The sequence below is a fragment of the Coregonus lavaretus genome (genome assembly GCF_964263955.1).
Source record: "Coregonus lavaretus genome assembly, contig: HAP1_SCAFFOLD_1030, whole genome shotgun sequence".
NCBI lineage: Eukaryota > Metazoa > Chordata > Actinopteri > Salmoniformes > Salmonidae > Coregonus > Coregonus lavaretus.
This window is the reverse complement of record NW_028166659.1, coordinates 13,960-36,307: the sequence shown is the minus strand read 5'-3', so window position 1 is coordinate 36,307 and position 22,348 is coordinate 13,960. Positions and strand designations below refer to the sequence as shown.

At 49.1% G+C, this 22,348-nt stretch overlaps 1 protein-coding gene across 1 annotated transcript; it reads right to left on the bottom strand.

Annotated features, from left to right (window-relative positions):
• Nucleotides 1–1,858: 1,858 nt before the first annotated feature.
• Nucleotides 1,859–22,133, bottom strand: LOC311114441 (fibronectin type III domain-containing protein 5b-like; the record flags this gene model as incomplete). The annotated part of the gene is made up of 3 exons (XM_084189693.1): nucleotides 1,859–1,900; nucleotides 18,773–18,906; nucleotides 22,044–22,133. Coding segments are annotated over 3 exons (266 nt in total), but the record flags the coding sequence as incomplete, so codon positions are not given.
• Nucleotides 22,134–22,348: the final 215 nt, after the last annotated feature.

Below are 22,348 nucleotides of genomic sequence, written 5' to 3'. Positions count from 1 at the left end.
CTTTGATGTAATTGCAGTTCATATTTTGATTTTGAATCTTCTTTCATAAACGATCTTCCACAGAAGTTTGTAAATGTATCTTTGATAATTCTAACATAATTAAAGATGGTAAGAGAAAGTAGGTTGACCAGATAATTTACCTCAGACATACACGAGGTGATAAGTCATCTTTTGGCAATATTTATTAGCATGAACAAATAAGAATACAATGATAACTTTAATTTAATGAGCAATTATCATCACCATCGTCCTATTGGTGAATTTAGAAAACAATATTTTAAAAAACTGTGATCTGTTTTAGTATGTGTAATGGAAATGAGTCGGTCATGGTTGCGCACGGTCACGTGATGCGTGACCCGCCAGCGACTTCAAAATTCCTGTTGACCCTCGGGGCTAAGAGGGAATTTCCTAATGGTCAAGATGTTGATTTCTCCTGTGTTAGACCCGTGTGTTCCATATGCATGCAATTTCAATTTGGGTAATTTCCTGTTACATCATAATCATATCTGTCTGGGCAGCAGGTATTCCGTTTGAATTTGAAACAAACTTTATTGTTCAATATGTCAGGTAAAACACAGTGGTCAGGATATTTACAAGAGTCAAAACAACCAACCAAACAAACAAGTCCTCACTAAGAGGAAGTATGATCATATGACAATATGACAATAATAATATTCTGGTTTTCCATTATTGCAATTGTTTTTTTTGCATATTTTGTTTTGGTTGAATAGAGAGCACATCAAATACTATACTACGGGTGAATGACCAGCATGCGCCCTCCAGTAGTCAATCTATGGAATACAGACCTTTCTTCATATGTACAGACATGCGTCAATAGCGTGTTGATGATGATCATAAGGTGGTTTCACCCACAACTACGTGTTCAGAACTACTTTCTATAATTTCTACTTATTAGCATTTGCTATAGTCTGTCGGACTCCGATCACAATATTTTCACCTCTGATAACTACTCCCAAGTATGAGTATTTGTGGCAACCAAATCGGATCTTATTATTGTGAAATGATTGTACAAGGGAGGAAGAGGATTAAGATGCAAAAAAAAAAAACAGATGAAGGAAATAATCAAAAGTAACATCATCCATAACGTAAGAGCAGGTAGTCTAGTTCTACATCAGAAACACACATGAACACGAAGGGCTAGATTCAGTCTGTATCGCGGAAGATCCGCGTTTTGGCGCGATAACATTTAAAGGGGATTTTCTGATTGAGCCGACATACGCAGCGTGGACAGTCAGAGCAATCTCCAGGAACGTTGCCTTTAAATGTCATTCTTGCTGCAGCACCTGGCTCCATCTTCCGCAACACAGATTGAATCTAGGCCGGAGGCAGACGTCCCAGAGATGGCCATGGGTGTATTGCAATAATTACAAACCAAGCATCTTACTTGAAATACTTGAATGTTACCTGCATAATGTATAATGTATTAACATTAAAAATACTGTGTGCACAATCAACCTGCAGGAGTGCGTGTGTGTGTGTGTGTATATACTTGTGTGTGTGCATGCGTGTGTCTTTTGCTAAATTAGTTTGGCCGACATGCATCAACGGTCATGCCTCACGGCGGCAGTTTAGCTAATGACTTGTTCCGCCCAGAGTTTTATCTTCATCAGAGAGGAAAAGAGAAGATTGTCTTCATCAGAGGAGGAGTGAAGATTGAGGAGGTGGAGAATGTAGCAACAGAGGAGGAGGAGAGGAGAGGAGAGGAGAGGAGAGGAGAGGAGAGGAGAGGAGAGGAGAGGAGAGGAGAGGAGAGGAGAGGAGAGGAGAGGAGAGGAGGGGAGGGGAGGGGAGGAGAGGGGAGGGGAGGGATTGATGTCTGCATTCTGCATTCTTCCCTTCAAACCTCTATTATGTTGATAGATTGTAGCGACGGATGAAACTGCAATAGATGGAAACAAAAAGATACATCAGACTTTGTGAGCAATATTTTTCGTATTCTAATGTTACCTAAGACCTTCATAAACACAACCAAAATGATTATTTTTGTGTTCTAAAGAAGGCCATTGTAGGCCGAAGCTGTTAAGGAGCCTTTTGGTCCTAGTCTTGGTGCTCCGGTACCGCTTCCAATGTGGTAGCAGAGAGAACAGTATATGACTTGGGTGACTGGAGTCTTTGACAATTCTTTGTGATTTCCTCTGACACCGCCTGATATAGAGGTCCTGGATGGCAGGAAGCTTGGCCCTAGTGATGTACTGGGCCGTACGCACTACCATCTGTAGTGCCTTACGGTCAGATGCCGAGCAGTTGCCATACCAGGCGGTGATGCAACCGGTCAGGATGCTCTCGATGGTGCAGCTGTAGAACTTTTTGAGGATCTGGGGACCCGTGCCAAATCCCTACCCTACCCTCCACAACATAACCTTCACTCCAAAAACTCCAAACCTACAACCTGATTTTGGTCAAAATTACCTGGAAGGATTCCTCCTACCAAGGATTGTTTTTGGTAGGAGCTTAATATTGCAGTTGATTGTCTGCATCACTTCCAATCCCCCATGTTTTATATATATATATATATATACATATATATATATATATATATATATATATATATATATATATATATATATATATATATATATAAACACACACATATACACATACATATATATATATATATATATATATATATATATATCTACACACACATATACACACACATATACACATACATATATATATACACACACACATATACACATACATATATATATATACACACACATATACACATACATATATATATACACACACACACACACATATATATATATATATATGTATATATATACACACACACACATATACACATACATATATATATATAGTATATATAAATAATATATATATATGTGTATATGTGTGTGTGTATATATATATATATATATATAGATATATATATACAGTGGGGAGAACAAGTATTTGATACACTGCCGATTTTGCAGGTTTTCCTACTTACAAAGCATGTAGAGGTCTGTAATTTTTATCATAGGTACACTTCAACTGTGAGAGACGGAATCTAAAACAAAAATCCAGAAAATCACATTGTATGATTTTTAAGTAATTAATTTGCATTTTATTGCATGACATAAGTATTTGATCACCTACCAACCAGTAAGAATTCCGGCTCTCACAGACCTGTTAGTTTTTCTTTAAGAAGTCCTCCTGTTCTCCACTCATTACCTGTATTAACTGCACCTGTTTGAACTCGTTACCTGTATAAAAGACACCTATCCACACACTTAATCAAACAGACTCCAACCTCTCCACAATGGCCAAGACCAGAGAGCTGTGTAAGGACATCAGGGATAAAATTGTAGACCTGCACAAGGCTGGGATGGGCTACAGGACAATAGGCAAGCAGCTTGGTGAGAAGGCAACAACTGTTGGCGCAATTATTAGAAAATGGAAGAAGTTCAAAATGACAGTCAATCACCCTCGGTCTGGGGCTCCATGCAAGATCTCACCTCGTGGGGCATCAATGATCACGAGGAAGGTGAGGGATCAGCCCAGAACTACACGGCAGGACCTGGTCAATGACCTGAAGAGAGCTGGGACCACAGTCTCAAAGAAAACCATTAGTAACACACTACGCCGTCATGGATTAAAATCCTGCAGCGCACGCAAGGTCCCCCTGCTCAAGCCAGCGCATGTCCAGGCCCGTCTGAAGTTTGCCAATGACCATCTGGATGATCCAGAGGAGGAATGGGAGAAGGTCATGTGGTCTGATGAGACAAAAATAGAGCTTTATGATCTAAACTCCACTCGCCGTGTTTGGAGGAAGAAGAAGGATGAGTACAACCCCAAGAACACCATCCCAACCGTGAAGCATGGAGGTGGAAACATCATTCTTTGGGGATACTTTTCTGCAAAGGGGACAGGATGACTGCACCGTATTGAGGGGAGGATGGATGGGGCCATGTATCGCGAGATCTTGGCCAACAACCTCCTTCCCTCAGTAAGAGCATTGAAGACGGGTCGTGGCTGGGTCTTCCAGCATGACAATGACCCGAAACACACAGCCAGGGCAACTAAGGAGTGGCTCCGTAAGAAGCATCTCAAGGTCCTGGAGTGGCCTAGCCAGTCTCCAGACCTGAACCCAATAGAAAATCTTTGGAGGGAGCTGAAAGTCCGTATTGCCCAGCGACAGCCCCGGTCTGTATGGAGGAGTGGGCCAAAATCCCTGCTGCAGTGTGTGCAAACCTGGTCAAGACCTACAGGAAACGTATGATCTCTATAATTGCAAACAAAGGTTTCTGAACCAAATATTAAGTTATGCTCTTCTGATGTATCAAATACTTATGTCATGCAATAAAATGCAAATGAATTACTTAAAAATCATACACTGTGATTTTCTGGATTTTTGTTTTAGATTCCGTCTCTCACAGTTGAAGTGTTCCTGTGATAAAAATTACAGACCTCTAAATGCTTTGTAAGTAGGAATTCCTGCAAAATCGGCAGTGTATCAAATACTTGTTCTCCCCACTGTATATACACACACACATATACACATACATATATATATATATTATTTTATTTATTTCACCTTTATTTAACCAGGTAAGCCAGTTGAGAACAAGTTCTCATTTACAACTGTGACCTGGCCAAGATAAAGCAAAGCAGTGCGATAAAAACAACAACACAGAGTTACATATGGGGTAAAACAAAACATAAAAGAGATGATGTACAAATAGAGATACAGGTGTGCAAATCAGCAAAATAAATAACAATATGGGGATGAGGTAGTTGGGTGGGCTAATTTCAGATGGGCTGTGTACAGGTGCAGTGATCGGTAAGCTGCTCTGACAACTGATGCTTAAAGTTAGTGAGGGAGATAAGAGTCTATATATACATATATATATACACATATACACACATACACACACACACATACATACACACATACATACACAATTCTCTGGCAAATCAACAACCAGCAAAAAAAAATCAGATCAGTAATCCCCCAAAATACAATCCCAACCTGGAACTGAGTGAGTAATGTTCTGTCTGAAGCTACTTCTAAAGCCAAGAAGGAAAATACATTACAAAAACCTCTAGATATTTTAATCTATAAAGACTGAATGCTAAATTAAGGCTACCAAGCTTGCTAGGACAGAACCGACCCGGCTGCAACTTCAATTTGTACAGAGGTGTGAAGTGGGCGGCAGGTAGCTTAGTGGGTAAGAGCATTGTGCCAGTAACCGAAAGGTCGCTTGTTCAAATCCCCAAGCCGACTAGGTGAAAAATCTGTCAATGTGCCCTTGAGCAAGGCACTTAACCCTAATTGCTCCTGTAAGTTGCTCTGGATAAGAGCGTCTGCTAAATGACTAAAACGTAAGTGAGAGGTGTGAAAGCCCTTGAGCCGAACTGCAGAGTTTCACAGCCTCCCTCACCCAAATGCAAAGGCCTGTTTGGCCCCTTGATCCATGGCTTCCCCCTGAGCAGAGGTCATCACAGTACAGTACCCATTGGATGTAAAATAAATAAATAAAGAGAAGGCATGGAAAGAGTACAAAAAGAAGCTCCTCGTGAACAATCAGGAGACGCTTTTTGCTGACTGCATGGTGCAGTGCAACACACTACCCCTCTGTCAAGAGACGGGGTGTTTTGCAATGGTTGGAAACACAGGATACTAGACAACGAGGACTCTGAGTCAGCCAATGTCAACCTGTAAAAGTCTGGAACAGTATTGGTACAGGGCAACCCCAAACAGTTTCAGCTGGACGTCCACAGAATCAAAAAGGGTGAACAGCAGGAGAAGCTCTTTCTTGGTGACGAAGACATCACCACCCCCCTAGAGGAAGACATCACCACCACCCCCCTAGAGGAAGACATCACCACCACCCCCCTAGAGGAAGACATCACCACCCCCCTAGAGGAAGACATCACCACCCCCCTAGAGGAAGACATCACCACCACCCCCCTAGAGGAAGACATCACCACCACCCCCCTAGAGGAAGACATCACCACCCCCCTAGAGGAAGACATCACCACCCCCCTAGAGGAAGACATCACCACCACCCCCCTAGAGGAAGACATCACCACCACCCCCCTAGAGGAAGACATCACCACCACCCCCCTAGAGGAAGACATCACCACCCCCATAGAGGAAGACATCACCACCCCCCTAGAGGAAGACATCACCACCACCCCCCTAGAGGAAGACATCACCACCACCCCCCTAGAGGAAGACATCACCACCCCCCTAGAGGAAGACATCACCACCACCCCCCTAGAGGAAGACATCACCACCACTCCCTAGAGGAAGACATCACCACCCCCCTAGAGGAAGACATCACCACCACCCCCCTAGAGGAAGACATCACCACCCCCCTAGAGGAAGACATCACCCCCCCCCCCCCCTAGAGGAAGACATCATCACCACCCCCCTAGAAGAAGACATCACCACCCCCCTAGAGGAAGACATTACCACCACCCCCCTAGAGGAAGACATCACCACCCCCCTAGAGGAAGACATCACCACCCCCCTAGAGGAAGACATCACCACCCCCCTAGAGGAAGACATCACCACCACCCCCCTAGAGGAAGACATCACCACCACCCCCCTAGAGGAAGACATCACCACCACCCCCCTAGAGGAAGATATCACCACCCCCCCCTAGAGGAAGACATCACCACCCCCCTAGAGGAAGACATCACCACCACCCCCCTAGAGGAAGACATCATCACCACCCCCCTAGAGGAAGATATCACCACCACCCTAGAGGAAGACATCAACACCACCCCCCTAGAGGAAGACATCACCACCCCCCTAGAGGAAGACTTCACCCCCCTAGAGGAAGACAACACCACCACCCCCCCAGAGGAAGACATCACCACCACCCCCCTAGAGGAAGATATCACCACCACCCTAGAGGAAGACATCAACACCACCCCCCTAGAGGAAGACATCACCACCCCCCTAGAGGAAGACATCACCCCCCTAGAGGAAGACAACACCACCACCCCCCCAGAGGAAAACATCACCACCACCCCCCCCTAGAGGAAGACATCACCACCACCCCCCCTAGAGGAAGACATCACCACCACCCCCCCCTAGAGGAAGACATCACCACCACCCCCCTAGAGGAAGACATCACCACCCCCCTAGAGGAAGACATCACCACCCTAGAGGAAGACATCACCACCACCCCCCTAGAGGAAGACATCACCACCCCCCTAGAGGAAGACATCACCACCACCCCCCTAGAGGAAGACATCACCACCACCCCCCTAGAGGAAGACATCACCACCACCCCCCTAGAGGAAGACATCACCACCACCCCCCTAGAGGAAGACATCACCACCACCCTAGAGGAAGACATCACCACCACCCCCCTAGAGGAAGACATCAACAACACCCTAGAGGAAGACAACAACACCACCCCCCTAGAGGAAGACATCACCACCCCCCTAGAGGAAGACATCACCACCCTAGAGGAAGACATCACCACCCCCCTAGAGGAAGACATCACCACCACCCCCCTAGAGGAAGACATCACCACCCCCCTAGAGGAAGACATCACCACCACCCCCCTAGAGGAAGACATCACCACCACCCCCCTAGAGGAAGACATCACCACAACCCCCCTAGAGGAAGACATCACCACCCCCCCCTAGAGGAAGACATCACCACCACCCTAGAGGAAGACATCACCACCCCCCTAGAGGAAGACATCACCACCACCCCCCTAGAGGAAGACATCACCACCACCCCCCTAGAGGAAGACATCACCACAACCCCCCTAGAGGAAGACATCACCACCCCCCCCTAGAGGAAGACATCACCACCCCCCTAGAGGAAGACATCACCACCACCCTAGAGGAAGACAACAACACCACCCCCCTAGAGGAAGACATCACCACCCTAGAGGAAGACATCACCACCCCCCTAGAGGAAGACATCACCACCACCCCCCTAGAGGAAGACATCACCACCCCCCTAGAGGAAGACATCACCACCACCCCCCTAGAGGAAGACATCACCACCACCCCCCTAGAGGAAGACATCACCACCACCCCCCTAGAGGAAGACATCACCACAACCCCCCTAGAGGAAGACATCACCACCCCCCCCTAGAGGAAGACATCACCACCACCCCCCTAGAGGAAGACATCACCACCACCCCCCTAGAGGAAGACATCACAACCACCCCCCTAGAGGAAGACATCACCACCACCCCCCTAGAGGAAGACATCACCACCACCCCCCTAGAGGTAGACATCACCACCACCCCCCTAGAGGAAGACATCACCACAACCCCCCTAGAGGAAGACATCACCACAACCCCCCTAGAGGAAGACATCACCACCACCCCCCTAGAGGAAGACATCACCACCCCCCTAGAGGAAAACATCACCACCCCCCTAGAGGAAGACATCACCACCACCCTAGAGGAAGACAACAACACCACCCCCCTAGAGGAAGACATCACCACCCCCCCTAGAGGAAGACATCACCACCCTAGAGGAAGACATCACCACCCCCCTAGAGGAAGACATCACCACCACCCCCCTAGAGGAAGACATCACCACCCCCCTAGAGGAAGACATCACCACCACCCCCCTAGAGGAAGACATCACCACCACCCCCCTAGAGGAAGACATCACCACAACCCCCCTAGAGGAAGACATCACCACCCCCCCCCTAGAGGAAGACATCACCACCACCCCCCTAGAGGAAGACATCACCACCACCCCCCTAGAGGAAGACATCACAACCACCCCCCTAGAGGAAGACATCACCACCACCCCCCTAGAGGAAGACATCACCACCACCCCCCTAGAGGTAGACATCACCACCACCCCCCTAGAGGAAGACATCACCACCACCCCCCTAGAGGAAGACATCACCACCACCCCCCTAGAGGAAGACATCACCACCACCCCCCTAGAGGAAGACATCACCACCACCCCCCTAGAGGAAGACATCACCACCACCCCCCTAAAGGAAGACATCACCACCACCCCCCTAGAGGAAGACATCACCACCCCCCTAGAGGAAGACATCACCACCACCCCCCTAGAGGAAGACATCACCACCACCCCCCTAGAGGAAGACATCACCACCCCCCTAGAGGAAGACATCACCACCCCCCCCCTAGAGGAAGACATCACCACCCCCCTAGAGGAAGACATCACCACCCTAGAGGAAGACATCACCACCACCCCCCTAGAGGAAGACATCACCACCACCCCCCCAGAGGAAGACATCACCACCCCCCTAGAGGAAGACATCTCCACCACCACCCTAGAGGAAGACATCACCACCCCCCTAGAGGAAGACATCACCACCCCCCCTAGAGGAAGACAACACCACCACCCCCCTAGAGGAAGACATCACCACCCCCCTAGAGGAAGACACCACCACCACCCCCCTAGAGGAAGACATCACCACCACCCCCCTAGAGGAAGACATCTACACCCCCCTAGAGGAAGACATCACCACCACCCCCCTAGAGGAAGATATCACCACCACCCCCCTAGAGGAAGACATCACCACCCCCCCTAGAGGAAGACATCACCACCACCCCCCTAGAGGAAGACATCACCACCACCCCCCTAGAGGAAGACATCACCACCACCCCCCTAGAGGAAGACATCACCACCACCCCCCTAGAGGAAGACATCACCACCACCCCCCTAGAGGAAGACATCACCACCACCCCCATAGAGGAAGACATCACCACCCCCCTAGAGGAAGACACCACCACCCCCCTAGAGGAAGACACCACCACCCCCCTAGAGGAAGACCCCACCACCCCCCTAGAGGAAGACATCACCACCCCCCTAGAGGAAGACATCTACACCCCCCTAGAGGAAGACATCACCACCACCCCCCTAGAGGAAGACATCACCACCACCCCCCTAGAGGAAGACATCACCACCCCCCCTAGAGGAAGACATCACCACCACCCCCCTAGAGGAAGACATCACCACCACCCCCCTAGAGGAAGACATCACCACCACCCCCCTAGAGGAAGACATCACCACCACCCCCCTAGAGGAAGACATCACCACCACCCCCCTAGAGGAAGACATCACCACCACCCCCATAGAGGAAGACATCACAACCACCCCCCTAGAGGAAGACATCACCACCACCCCCCTAGAGGAAGACATCACCACCACCCCCCTAGAGGTAGACATCATCACCACCCCCCTAGAGGAAGACATCACCACAACCCCCCTAGAGGAAGACATCACCACAACCCCCCTAGAGGAAGACATCACCACCACCCCCCTAGAGGAAGACATCACCACCCCCCTAGAGGAAAACATCACCACCCCCCTAGAGGAAGACATCACCACCACCCTAGAGGAAGACAACAACACCACCCCCCTAGAGGAAGACATCACCACCCCCCTAGAGGAAGACATCACCACCCTAGAGGAAGACATCACCACCCCCCTAGAGGAAGACATCACCACCACCCCCCTAGAGGAAGACATCACCACCCCCCTAGAGGAAGACATCACCACCACCCCCCTAGAGGAAGACATCACCACCACCCCCCTAGAGGAAGACATCACCACAACCCCCCTAGAGGAAGACATCACCACCCCCCCCTAGAGGAAGACATCACCACCACCCCCCTAGAGGAAGACATCACCACCACCCCCCTAGAGGAAGACATCACAACCACCCCCCTAGAGGAAGACATCACCACCACCCCCCTAGAGGAAGACATCACCACCACCCCCCTAGAGGTAGACATCACCACCACCCCCCTAGAGGAAGACATCACCACCACCCCCCTAGAGGAAGACATCACCACCACCCCCCTAGAGGAAGACATCACCACCACCCCCCTAGAGGAAGACATCACCACCACCCCCCTAGAGGAAGACATCACCACCACCCCCCTAGAGGAAGACATCACCACCCCCCTAGAGGAAGACATCACCACCACCCCCCTAGAGGAAGACATCACCACCACCCCCCTAGAGGAAGACATCACCACCCCCCTAGAGGAAGACATCACCACCCCCCCCTAGAGGAAGACATCAGCACCCCCCTAGAGGAAGACATCACCACCCTAGAGGAAGACATCACCACCACCCCCCTAGAGGAAGACATCACCACCACCCCCCCAGAGGAAGACATCACCACCCCCCTAGAGGAAGACATCTCCACCACCACCCTAGAGGAAGACATCACCACCCCCCTAGAGGAAGACATCACCACCCCCCCTAGAGGAAGACAACACCACCACCCCCCTAGAGGAAGACATCACCACCCCCCTAGAGGAAGACACCACCACCACCCCCCTAGAGGAAGACATCACCACCACCCCCCTAGAGGAAGACATCTACACCCCCCTAGAGGAAGACATCACCACCACCCCCCTAGAGGAAGACATCACCACCACCCCCCTAGAGGAAGACATCACCACCCCCCCCTAGAGGAAGACATCACCACCACCCCCCTAGAGGAAGACATCACCACCACCCCCCCAGAGGAAGACATCACCACCCCCCTAGAGGAAGACATCTCCACCACCACCCTAGAGGAAGACATCACCACCCCCCTAGAGGAAGACATCACCACCCCCCCTAGAGGAAGACAACACCACCACCCCCCTAGAGGAAGACATCACCACCCCCCTAGAGGAAGACACCACCACCACCCCCCTAGAGGAAGACAACACCACCACCCCCCTAGAGGAAGACATCACCACCACCCCCCTAGAGGAAGACATCACCACCACCCCCCTAGAGGAAGACATCACCACCCCCCCTAGAGGAAGACATCACCACCACCCCCCTAGAGGAAGACATCACCACCACCCCCCTAGAGGAAGACATCACCACCACCCCCCTAGAGGAAGACATCACCACCACCCCCCTAGAGGAAGACATCACCACCACCCCCCTAGAGGAAGACATCACCACCACCCCCATAGAGGAAGACATCACCACCCCCCTAGAGGAAGACACCACCACCCCCCTAGAGGAAGACACCACCACCCCCCTAGAGGAAGACCCCACCACCCCCCTAGAGGAAGACATCACCACCCCCCTAGAGGAAGACATCTACACCCCCCTAGAGGAAGACATCACCACCACCCCCCTAGAGGAAGACATCACCACCACCCCCCTAGAGGAAGACATCACCACCCCCCCTAGAGGAAGACATCACCACCACCCCCCTAGAGGAAGACATCACCACCACCCCCCTAGAGGAAGACATCACCACCACCCCCCTAGAGGAAGACATCACCACCACCCCCCTAGAGGAAGACATCACCACCACCCCCATAGAGGAAGACATCACCACCCCCCTAGAGGAAGACACCACCACCCCCCTAGAGGAAGACACCACCACCCCCCTAGAGGAAGACACCACCACCCCCCTAGAGGAAGACATCACCACCACCCCCCTAGAGGAAGACATCACCACCACCCCCCTAGAGGAAGACATCACCACCACCCCCCTAGAGGAAGACATCACCACCACCCCCCTAGAGGAAGACATCACCACCACTCCCCTAGAGGAAGACATCACCACCACCCCCCTAGAGGAAGACATCACCACCACCCCCCTAGAGGAAGACATCACCACCCCCCCCTAGAGGAAGACATCACCACCACCCCCCTAGAGGAAGACATCACCACCACCCCCCTAGAGGAAGACATCACCACCACCCCCCTAGAGGAAGACATCACCACCACCCCCCTAGAGGAAGACATCACCACCACCCCCATAGAGGAAGACATCACCACCCCCCTAGAGGAAGACACCACCACCCCCCTAGAGGAAGACACCACCACCCCCCTAGAGGAAGACCCCACCACCCCCCTAGAGGAAGACATCACCACCCCCCTAGAGGAAGACATCACCACCACCCCCCTAGAGGAAGACATCACCACCACCCCCCTAGAGGAAGACATCACCACCACCCCCCTAGAGGAAGACACCACCACCACCCTAGAGGAAGACATCACCACCACCCCCCTAGAGGAAGACATCACCACCACCCCCCTAGAGGAAGACATCACCACCCCCCTAGAGGAAGACATCACCACCACCCCCCTAGAGGAAGACATCATCACCACCCCCCTAGAGGAAGATATCACCACCCCCCTAGAGGAAGACATCACCACCCCCCTAGAGGAAGACATCACCACCACCCCCCTAGAGGAAGACATCACCACCACCCCCCTAGAGGAAGACATCACCACCCCCCTAGAGGAAGACATCACCACCCCCCTAGAGGAAGACATCACCTCCACCCCCCTAGAGGAAGACATCATCACCACCCCCCTAGAGGAAGATATCACCACCCCCCTAGAGGAAGACATCACCACCCCCCTAGAGGAAGACATCACCACCCCCCTAGAGGAAGACATCACCACCACCCCCCTAGAGGAAGACATCACCACCACCCCCCTAGAGGAAGACATCACCACCACCCCCCTAGAGGAAGACATCACCACCACCCCCCTAGAGGAAGACATCACCACCCCCCTAGAGGAAGACACCACCACCACCCCCCTAGAGGAAGACATCACCACCACCCTAGAGGAAGACATCACCACCACCCCCCTAGAGGAAGACATCACCACCCCCCTAGAGGAAGACATCACCACCACCCCCCTAGAGGAAGACATCATCACCACCCCCCTAGAGGAAGACATCACCACCACCCCTCTAGAGGAAGACATCACCACCACCCCCCTAGAGGAAGACATCACCACCACCCCCCTAGAGGAAGACATCACCACCACCCCCCTAGAGGAAGACATCACCACCCCCCTAGAGGAAGACACCACCCCCCTAGAGGAAGACATCACCACCCCCCTAGAGGAAGACATCACCACCACCCCCCTAGAGGAAGACATCACCACCACCCCCCTAGAGGAAGACATCACCACCACCCCCCTAGAGGAAGACATCACCACCACCCTAGAGGAAGACATCACCACCCCCCTAGAGGAAGACATCACCACCACCCTAGAGGAAGACATCACCACCACCCCCCTAGAGGAAGACATCACCACCACCCCCCTAGAGGAAGACATCACCACCACCCCCCTAGAGGAAGACATCACCACCCCCCTAGAGGAAGACATCACCACCCCCCTAGAGGAAGACATCACCACCAACCCCCTAGAGGAAGACATCACCACCACCCCCCTAGAGGAAGACATCACCACCACCCCCCTAGAGGAAGACATCACCACCCCCCCCCCCCCCTAGAGGAAGACATCACCACCACCCCCCTAGAGGAAGACACCACCCCCCTAGAGGAAGACATCACCACCACCCCCCTAGAGGAAGACATCACCACCACCCCCCTAGAGGAAGACATCACCACCCCCTCCCTAGAGGAAGACATCACCACCACCCTAGAGGAAGACATCACCACCACCCCCCTAGAGGAAGACATCACCACCACCCCCCTAGAGGAAGACATCACCACCCCCCCCCTAGAGGAAGACATCACCACCACCCCCCTAGAGGAAGACATCACCACCACCACCCTAGAGGAAGACATCACCACCACCCCCCTAGAGGAAGACATCACCACCACCCCCCTAGAGGAAGACATCACCCCCCCCTAGAGGAAGACATCACCACCCCCCTAGAGGAAGACATCACCACCACCCCCCTAGAGGAAGACATCACCACCGCCCCCCTAGAGGAAGACATCACCACCCCCCTAGAGGGAGACATCACCACCACCCCCCTAGAGGAAGACATCACCACCACCCCCCTAGAGGAAGACATCACCACCCCCCTAGAGGAAGACACCACCCCCCTAGAGGAAGACATCACCACCACCCCCCTAGAGGAAGACACCACCACCACCCCCCTAGAGGAAGACACCACCACCCCCCTAGAGGAAGACATCACCACCACCCTAGAGGAAGACATCACCACCACCCAGAGCGAGTCCAGACTCCCTCCTTAAACAGCCCCACAGACGAGCAACCTCAAGTGGAGAATCAACCCCCCCCCCCCACAACAAAAGGGAGTGATTAAAAAAAGCTTCTTTCACTTTCCCCAACTCATGAGTGATTATCTCCACCCTGCTACCACAAAAATACTTCCACCCTGCTACCATACAGCGGGTAAACGGAACCATTTCCCGTGACTGTGCCCAACACTTACCACAGAGCAACGGAAACCCCACCCAGACCAGCGAGACACTCCGCTGACACCCTCAGCACACAGGGGGACAAACACCTACAGTGCATTCGGAAAGTATTCAGACCCCTTGACTTTTTCCACATTCTGTTACATTACAGCCTTATTCTACAATGGATTAAATCAAATAAAAATCCTCATCAATCTATACACAATACCCCATAATGAAAAAGTTGATTTACAGACCTGAGATTGATGCTCAAAACAATAAAAAACCTATCTAACCCGACCAGAGAGATGGTGTTCTCTCTCACATGCGCCCAGGTGTACTGTCTCGTGCCTCCATGTTGACTCCGCCAAATATCACATAGTTCATGTGTTGCAATGAGGCTATATGCGGTTCTTTGTGATTTCTATCTAAATCACTGACTGTGCAGTTAAAATCCCCAACAATAAATAAATAATCCTCAGTGTTACATTTCTCAATGGTATTTGATAATGTCTCTAAAAAACATACCCTCTCAACTGCCACCACTGGGGCATATACATTTATCAGACACATAGTGATATTTTCATACCTCGCTCTAACTTTTAATAACCTCCCCCTCAACTACCTCTTCAACCTCATATGACAAAGGCAAAAACCCTTTTGAGAACAAGATGGCCACACCCCCACTTTTTGAGTTTTTATGACTACACACCACTGTCCCCCCCCCCCACTCCTGTTGCCACATAACTTCATTTTCCATATTACTATGCGTTTCTTGTAGAAAACGTATGTCACTTCCCTTTCCCCTAATTAACTCATACACTACGGCTATTTTTTAAACGTCTCTCGCCCCATTTACGTTTAAAGAAGAAATCTTAAAACTGCTCATGGATGAAAAAAAAAATACAGAGTAAGAGACAGAAACGGGCTCTGCGCGCTCGTTCTCGGGACAATAACGTACCAAATGCCCCTCTCTTCCACAGCCAAAGCATTTCATTGATTCAGTAGAAGCGTAGAACACAATCAAATCCATCAATCTTAAAACTGAATGCTGAACTCAGTTCGTCTGTGTCCTTCTTTAAAATCATATGCACTTGTCTCATATGAGACACGACATGTTTAATCAAAAGGAGATTTGCATCCAAAAAGAACCTTCTTTATTGTAGATACAAGTTGACCATGACGAGATAACTCTCGCTCCAACACTTCATCTCTAACAAATGGTGGCACGTTAGAAAGTATAACTTTCTTCGCCGGATTCATAAGCGGAAATACCGACGTCTGTGTCTCCCCCAACACAACACCACTCTCAACTATCGTATTCACCTTTTCAATGGAATCTAAGAATATCACTACAGCGCTATTCATCCTTGAGGCTGATTTGATGCTATCATACCCAATGATAGCGCCCACTGCTAAGCTACATTCTTCCACTGAACACCCTGCCACAGCAGGAATCTTTACTCTGTGCCGCAGACTAAGTTTTTCAAACTCCAAACCTCCGTGAGTGGCCATTGCAACCAGCCCCACCCGCTAGTTGCGCCCTTGAGAAAAACAACCTCAAGGATCCCACCACCCCTATATGTGCTTAGTGATAGTGAGACAAGATAACCTTAAAACAACTAAACAAATCAATATATACACTACCGTTCAAAAGTTTGGGGTCACTTAGAAATGTCCTTGTTTTCTAAAGAAAATATTTTTTTTTGTCCAGAAATACAGTATAGACATTGTTAATGTTGTAAATGGCTATTGTAGCTGGAAACGGCTGATTTTTAATGGAATATCTACATAGGCGTACAGAGGCACATTATCAGCAACCATCAGTCCTGTGTTCCAATGGCACGTTGTGTTTGCTAATCCAAGTTTATCATTTTAAAAGGCTAATTGATCATTAGAAAACCCTTTTGCAATTACGTTAGCACAGCTGAAAACTGTTGTGCTGAAGCAATAAAACTGGCCTTCTTGAGACTAGTTGAGTATCTGGAGCATCAGCAATTGTGGGTTCGATTACAGGCTCAAAATGGCCAGAAACAAATAACTTTCTTCTGAAACTCGTCAGTCTATTCTTGTTCTGAGAAATGAAGGCTATTCCATGCGAGAAATTGCCAAGAAACTGAATATCTCGTACAACGCTGTGTACTACTCCCTTCACAGAACAGCGTAAACTGACTCTAACCAGAATAGAAAGAGGAGTGGGAGGCCCTGGTGCACAACTGAGCAAGAGGACAAATACATTAGAGTGTCTAGTTTGAGAAACAGACGCCTCACAGGTCCTCAACTGGCAGCTTCATTAAATAGTACCCGCAAAACACCAGTCTCAATGTCAACACTGAAGAGGCGACTCCGGGATGTTGACCTTCTAGTCAGAGTTACAAAGAAAAAGCCATATCTCAGACTGCCCATCTTAATCTTTTATTTTTATTGGCCAGACTGAGATATGGCTTTTTCTCTGTACCCTGGGGTGGTGAACATTATAATGACCCCTCTCATGACCCCTCTCATCGATTGGCTGATGGCTTCAATACCACCAAGCTCTCAAAGGCTTTTTCATGTGCCCTAAATGGCAGAAAATAACATCTATTCCCTATTTAGTGCACTAGTTTTTACCAGAGCTCATAGGGCTCTGGTCAAAATGGCCCGGTCAAATATAGTGCACTATATACGGAATAGGGTGCCATTTGGGAGGTATCCTAAATCTGTTGGCCATTATCGAGTGTTATTCAGTGTACCTATAAGCAACCCCTCACATGCTCTCTTTCCCCATTTGGCAAGCAGCTCCCAGTGTCGTATTTATTTCATTGCAGGGACTGTCTGCCTCTCTTCTGCAGCCCTCCACATAAAGACACTGCTACAGCGAGCCATCATCCACCATTAACACCCAATTATAGGCGTCACCGTTGACATATGGAATTAGGGTGTATGTTTTTAATTTTATTCAGTTTGACGACAACGCCTGTGAGATGGAAAGGGGTGCGATATTTGGGACATTCCGTATATTCCTAAAGTCCAACAGTGCGGGTTGCCATGGTGACGGTAGAGGGGCTGCCTGTGAATATAGCGTGGTATGTACTGGGTGTGAGACGACGGGGGGGAGAGAGAGAAGGTCGCCGTTTAAATGGAAACACACAGACACAGAAGGTCACAGTTGAAATGGAGCGCTGGGGATATGCATGAGTTAAAAAGGCTGAAATGGACACCACTATAGAGGTTACTGAGAGGGCAGCAACAGAAATGGGCTCCTCTGAGTGGAGAGTGGGAAGGCTATGATTCAGAGCCCAGGGATACGTGGAAGCACTCAGGGTATAACGTGGTGGAGCTGTAGAGATTGCAGGTGTTGTTGCTTCTGAATGTGATATATGATGCAGGTACATCAATACATCAGGTACACAATGTGGTGCTACATTTAGTAGTAGCTTACTATTACTATAGTACAATTACTGTAGTATGTTTAATGTACTTGACTTAATGGCTAATAGGTTGACAATTATATATGTACCTTGCTCCGTAGCAGTCCTCCTGTAGTTGACTCTACAACCTACAAAATGTGTCCCATGGTCTGAGTGAATCCCCTCTGGTTGACCTTGCCCACCTATCTACGTAGCAGTCCTATGCTGTGGTGTTGCTTGATTGATTGATTAATTAATTCATTAATTGATTAATCTATGTACCTTGCTCCGTAGCAGTCCTCCGGAGCAGTGTTCTGGCGTGCTCGCCAACGACGATGGCTTTACCTTGTCTTTGCCGGTACTGGAGTCGTTGTCCTTGATGATGTCATACTGCCGACAGAACAGGGCAATGACAGCTGCAGGGGGGAGGGGGGGGGGGGGGGGGGTAGAGAGACGAGAGGGGATTAACATACTGTCATTGGTCACTCACAGCCCTGTCACCACCACCTCATGTAACTAGTAGTACGTGGATCATTCCCGGGGAGGGTATGGCATGACGATGGTGGTGACGATGGTGGTGACGATGGTGGTGTCTTTATCTTTGAGCAGGGAAGATAATTATATTATACCCAATGGTTGTGTCTGAAATGGCACCATATTCACTAGCGCACTATGTTTGACCAGGACCAATAGGGCTCTGGTCAAAAGTAGTGCACTATGTAGGGAATAGGGTGGTCATTTGGGAACGCAGTCAATGTCTTCACTGTTGTTATACAGCACCATCAGTGTACTTTCACCATGTTCGTTTGAGTAATACAACTAAAGCATCTAGGTGTAACTACATTAATACTTATTCTTTATTTGACTTTTGTTTATTATGTAGTTCACTTGCTTTGGCAATGTTAACATATGTTTCAGAGAGAGAGAGAGAGAGAGAGAGAGAGAGAGATGTAGAGAGAGAGAGAGAGAGAGATGTAGAGAGAGAGAGAGAGAGAGAGAGAGAGAGAGAGAGAGAGAGAGAGAGAGAGAGAGAGAGAGAGAGAGTAATAACTAACTTGGCAATGTTAACATATGTTTCAGAGAGAGAGAGAGAGAGAGAGAGATGTAGAGAGAGAGAGAGAGAGAGATGTAGAGAGAGAGAGAGAGAGATGTAGAGAGAGAGAGAGAGATGTAGAGAGAGAGAGAGATGTAGAGAGAGAGAGAGATGAGAGAGAGAGAGAGAGAGAGAGAGAGAGAGAGAGAGATGTAGAGAGAGAGAGAGAGAGAGAGAGAGAGAGAGAGAGAGAGAGAGAGAGAGAGAGAGAGAGAGAGAGAGTAATAACTAACTTGGCAATGTTAACATATGTTTCAGAGAGAGAGAGAGAGAGAGAGAGATGTAGAGAGAGAGAGAGAGAGAGATGTAGAGAGAGAGAGAGAGAGATGTAGAGAGAGAGAGAGAGATGTAGAGAGAGAGAGAGATGTAGAGAGAGAGAGAGATGAGAGAGAGAGAGAGAGAGAGAGAGAGACAGAGACAGAGACAGAGACAGAGACAGAGACAGAGACAGACAGAGAGAGAGAGAGAGAGAGAGAGAGAGACAGAGAGAGAGAGAGAGACAGAGACAGAGACAGAGAGAGAGTAATAACTACATTGGGCCCTCAACAGGAGTTGGTGATCCAATAAAAGTCTCAGTGGATGGATGGACCCTTTAAACTGGATGGGATCTGGATGGGTTCTCAGGATGGGACAATGCAAATAGACCGGGTAGCCATGATTAGCTGTTCAGGAGTCTTATGGCTTGGGGGTAGTAGCTGTTAAGAAGCCTTTTGGACCTAGACTTTGCGCTCCGGTACCGCTTGCCGTGCGGTAGCAGAGAGAACAGTCTATGACTGGGTTGCTGGAGTCTTTGACCATTTTTAGGGCCTTCCTCTGACACCGCCTGGTATAGAGGTCCTGGATGGCTGGAAGCTTGGCCATCTTCCCTCTAATCAGGGACTGATTTAGACCTGGGACCGCATGTGGGTGCAATTAATGATCAGATAGAAACGAAAAGCCAGCAGTAGTCCTGACCTCGTGAGGTCATATTTGACCCCTGGGATATACAGTATAATAGTGAATAACTGGCGGTGTATAACTGGTGTCATGATGGCGCCGGAGGGATGGCTGCCATTTTACGGGCTCCTAACCAACTGTGCTATTTATTTTTTTCACATTGTTTGTAACTTATTTTGTACATAATGTTGCTGCTAATGTCTCTTATGACCGAAAAGAGCTTCTGGACATCAGAACAGGTATTACTCACTTCGAACTGGATGAAGATTTCACTGCTTTCCAGAGACCAGGCCCCATCATTCGCGTGAAGAAAATATGGAAATTTAGGAGACGGAGGTCGGGTGGCCTTGTGAGAATTCGTCAGCGAGTGGGTAAACTGCCACTACCATCCGTCCTATTGGCCAACGTGCAATCATTGGAAAATAAACTGGACGATCTACGATCAAGACTATCCTACCAACGGGACATTAAAAACTGTAATATCTTATGTTTCACCAAGTCGTGGCTGAACGACGACACGGATAATATAGAGCTGGCTGGGTTTTCCGTGCATCGGCAGGACAGAGAAGCTACGTCTGGTAAGACGAGGGGCGGGGGTGTGTATGAATTTGTCAATAACAGCTGGTGCGCGATGTCTAATATTAAGGAAGTCTCGAGGTATTGCTCGCCTGAGGTAGAGTACCTCATGATAAGCTGTAGACCACACTATCTACCAAGAGAGTTCTCATCAATATTCTTCGTAGCTGTCTATTTGCTGGCACTAAGACCGCACTCAACGAGCTGTATAAGGCCATAAACAAACCAGAAACGGCGCTCCTAGTGGCCGGGGACAAATGTAAATCAGTTTTACCTAATTTCTACCAGCATGTCACATGTGCAACCAGAGGGGAAAAAAACTCTAGACCACCTTTACTCCACACACAGAGACGCATACAAAGCTCTCCCTCGCCCTCCACTTGGCAAATCTGACCATAATTCTATCCTCCTGATTCCTGCTTACAAGCAAAAACTAAAGCAGGAATTACCAATGACTCGCACAATACAGAAGTGGTCAGATGACTCGGATGCTACGCTACAGGACTGTTTTGCTAGCACAGACTGGAATAGGTTCCGGGATTCATCCAATGGCATTGAGGAGTATACCACCTCAGTCACCGGGCTTCATCAATTACAGTATCGACGACGTTGTCACCCCACAGTGATCCTACTTTCCAGGGGGTGTATGTATACATGACTATATGTGAAAACTGAGCCATTATTTGTGCATTTTAAAACCGATTAGAAAATAATTTTTGGATGATTCTGTCAAAAACAACGATGAGCTTGAAATCAGTGCTGAGGTCGATTGGTTGATTGATTAATGGATTGAATGATTGATTGATTGACAGAGATGTAGTTGTCTGTTAAATGACTAAAATGTAAATGTGTGGTGGAAACGGCATCCTTGGACGTCTGAACACTCACCACTCTCCACTCTGCAATAATGATCTTCTAAATAATTGGTAGGTACTTAAATTCCCTTACCTGCCCACATGAGCAGGACGACCACGATGATGATGACCTCTCCAGTCTGGAGCTGTCGGGACTTGTCCACACCCTCCACAGCAGGGTCATCTGTAGTGATGGAGAGAGACAACAGACCCTTTTAGTATATACAGTTGAAGTCGGAAGTTTACACCTTAAGCCAAATACATTTAAACTCAGTCTTTCACAATTCCTGACATTTAATCCTAGTAGGATCACCACTTTATTTTAAGAATGTGAAATGTCAGAATAACAGTAGAGAAAATGATTTATTTCAGCTTTTATTTATTTCATCACATTCCCAG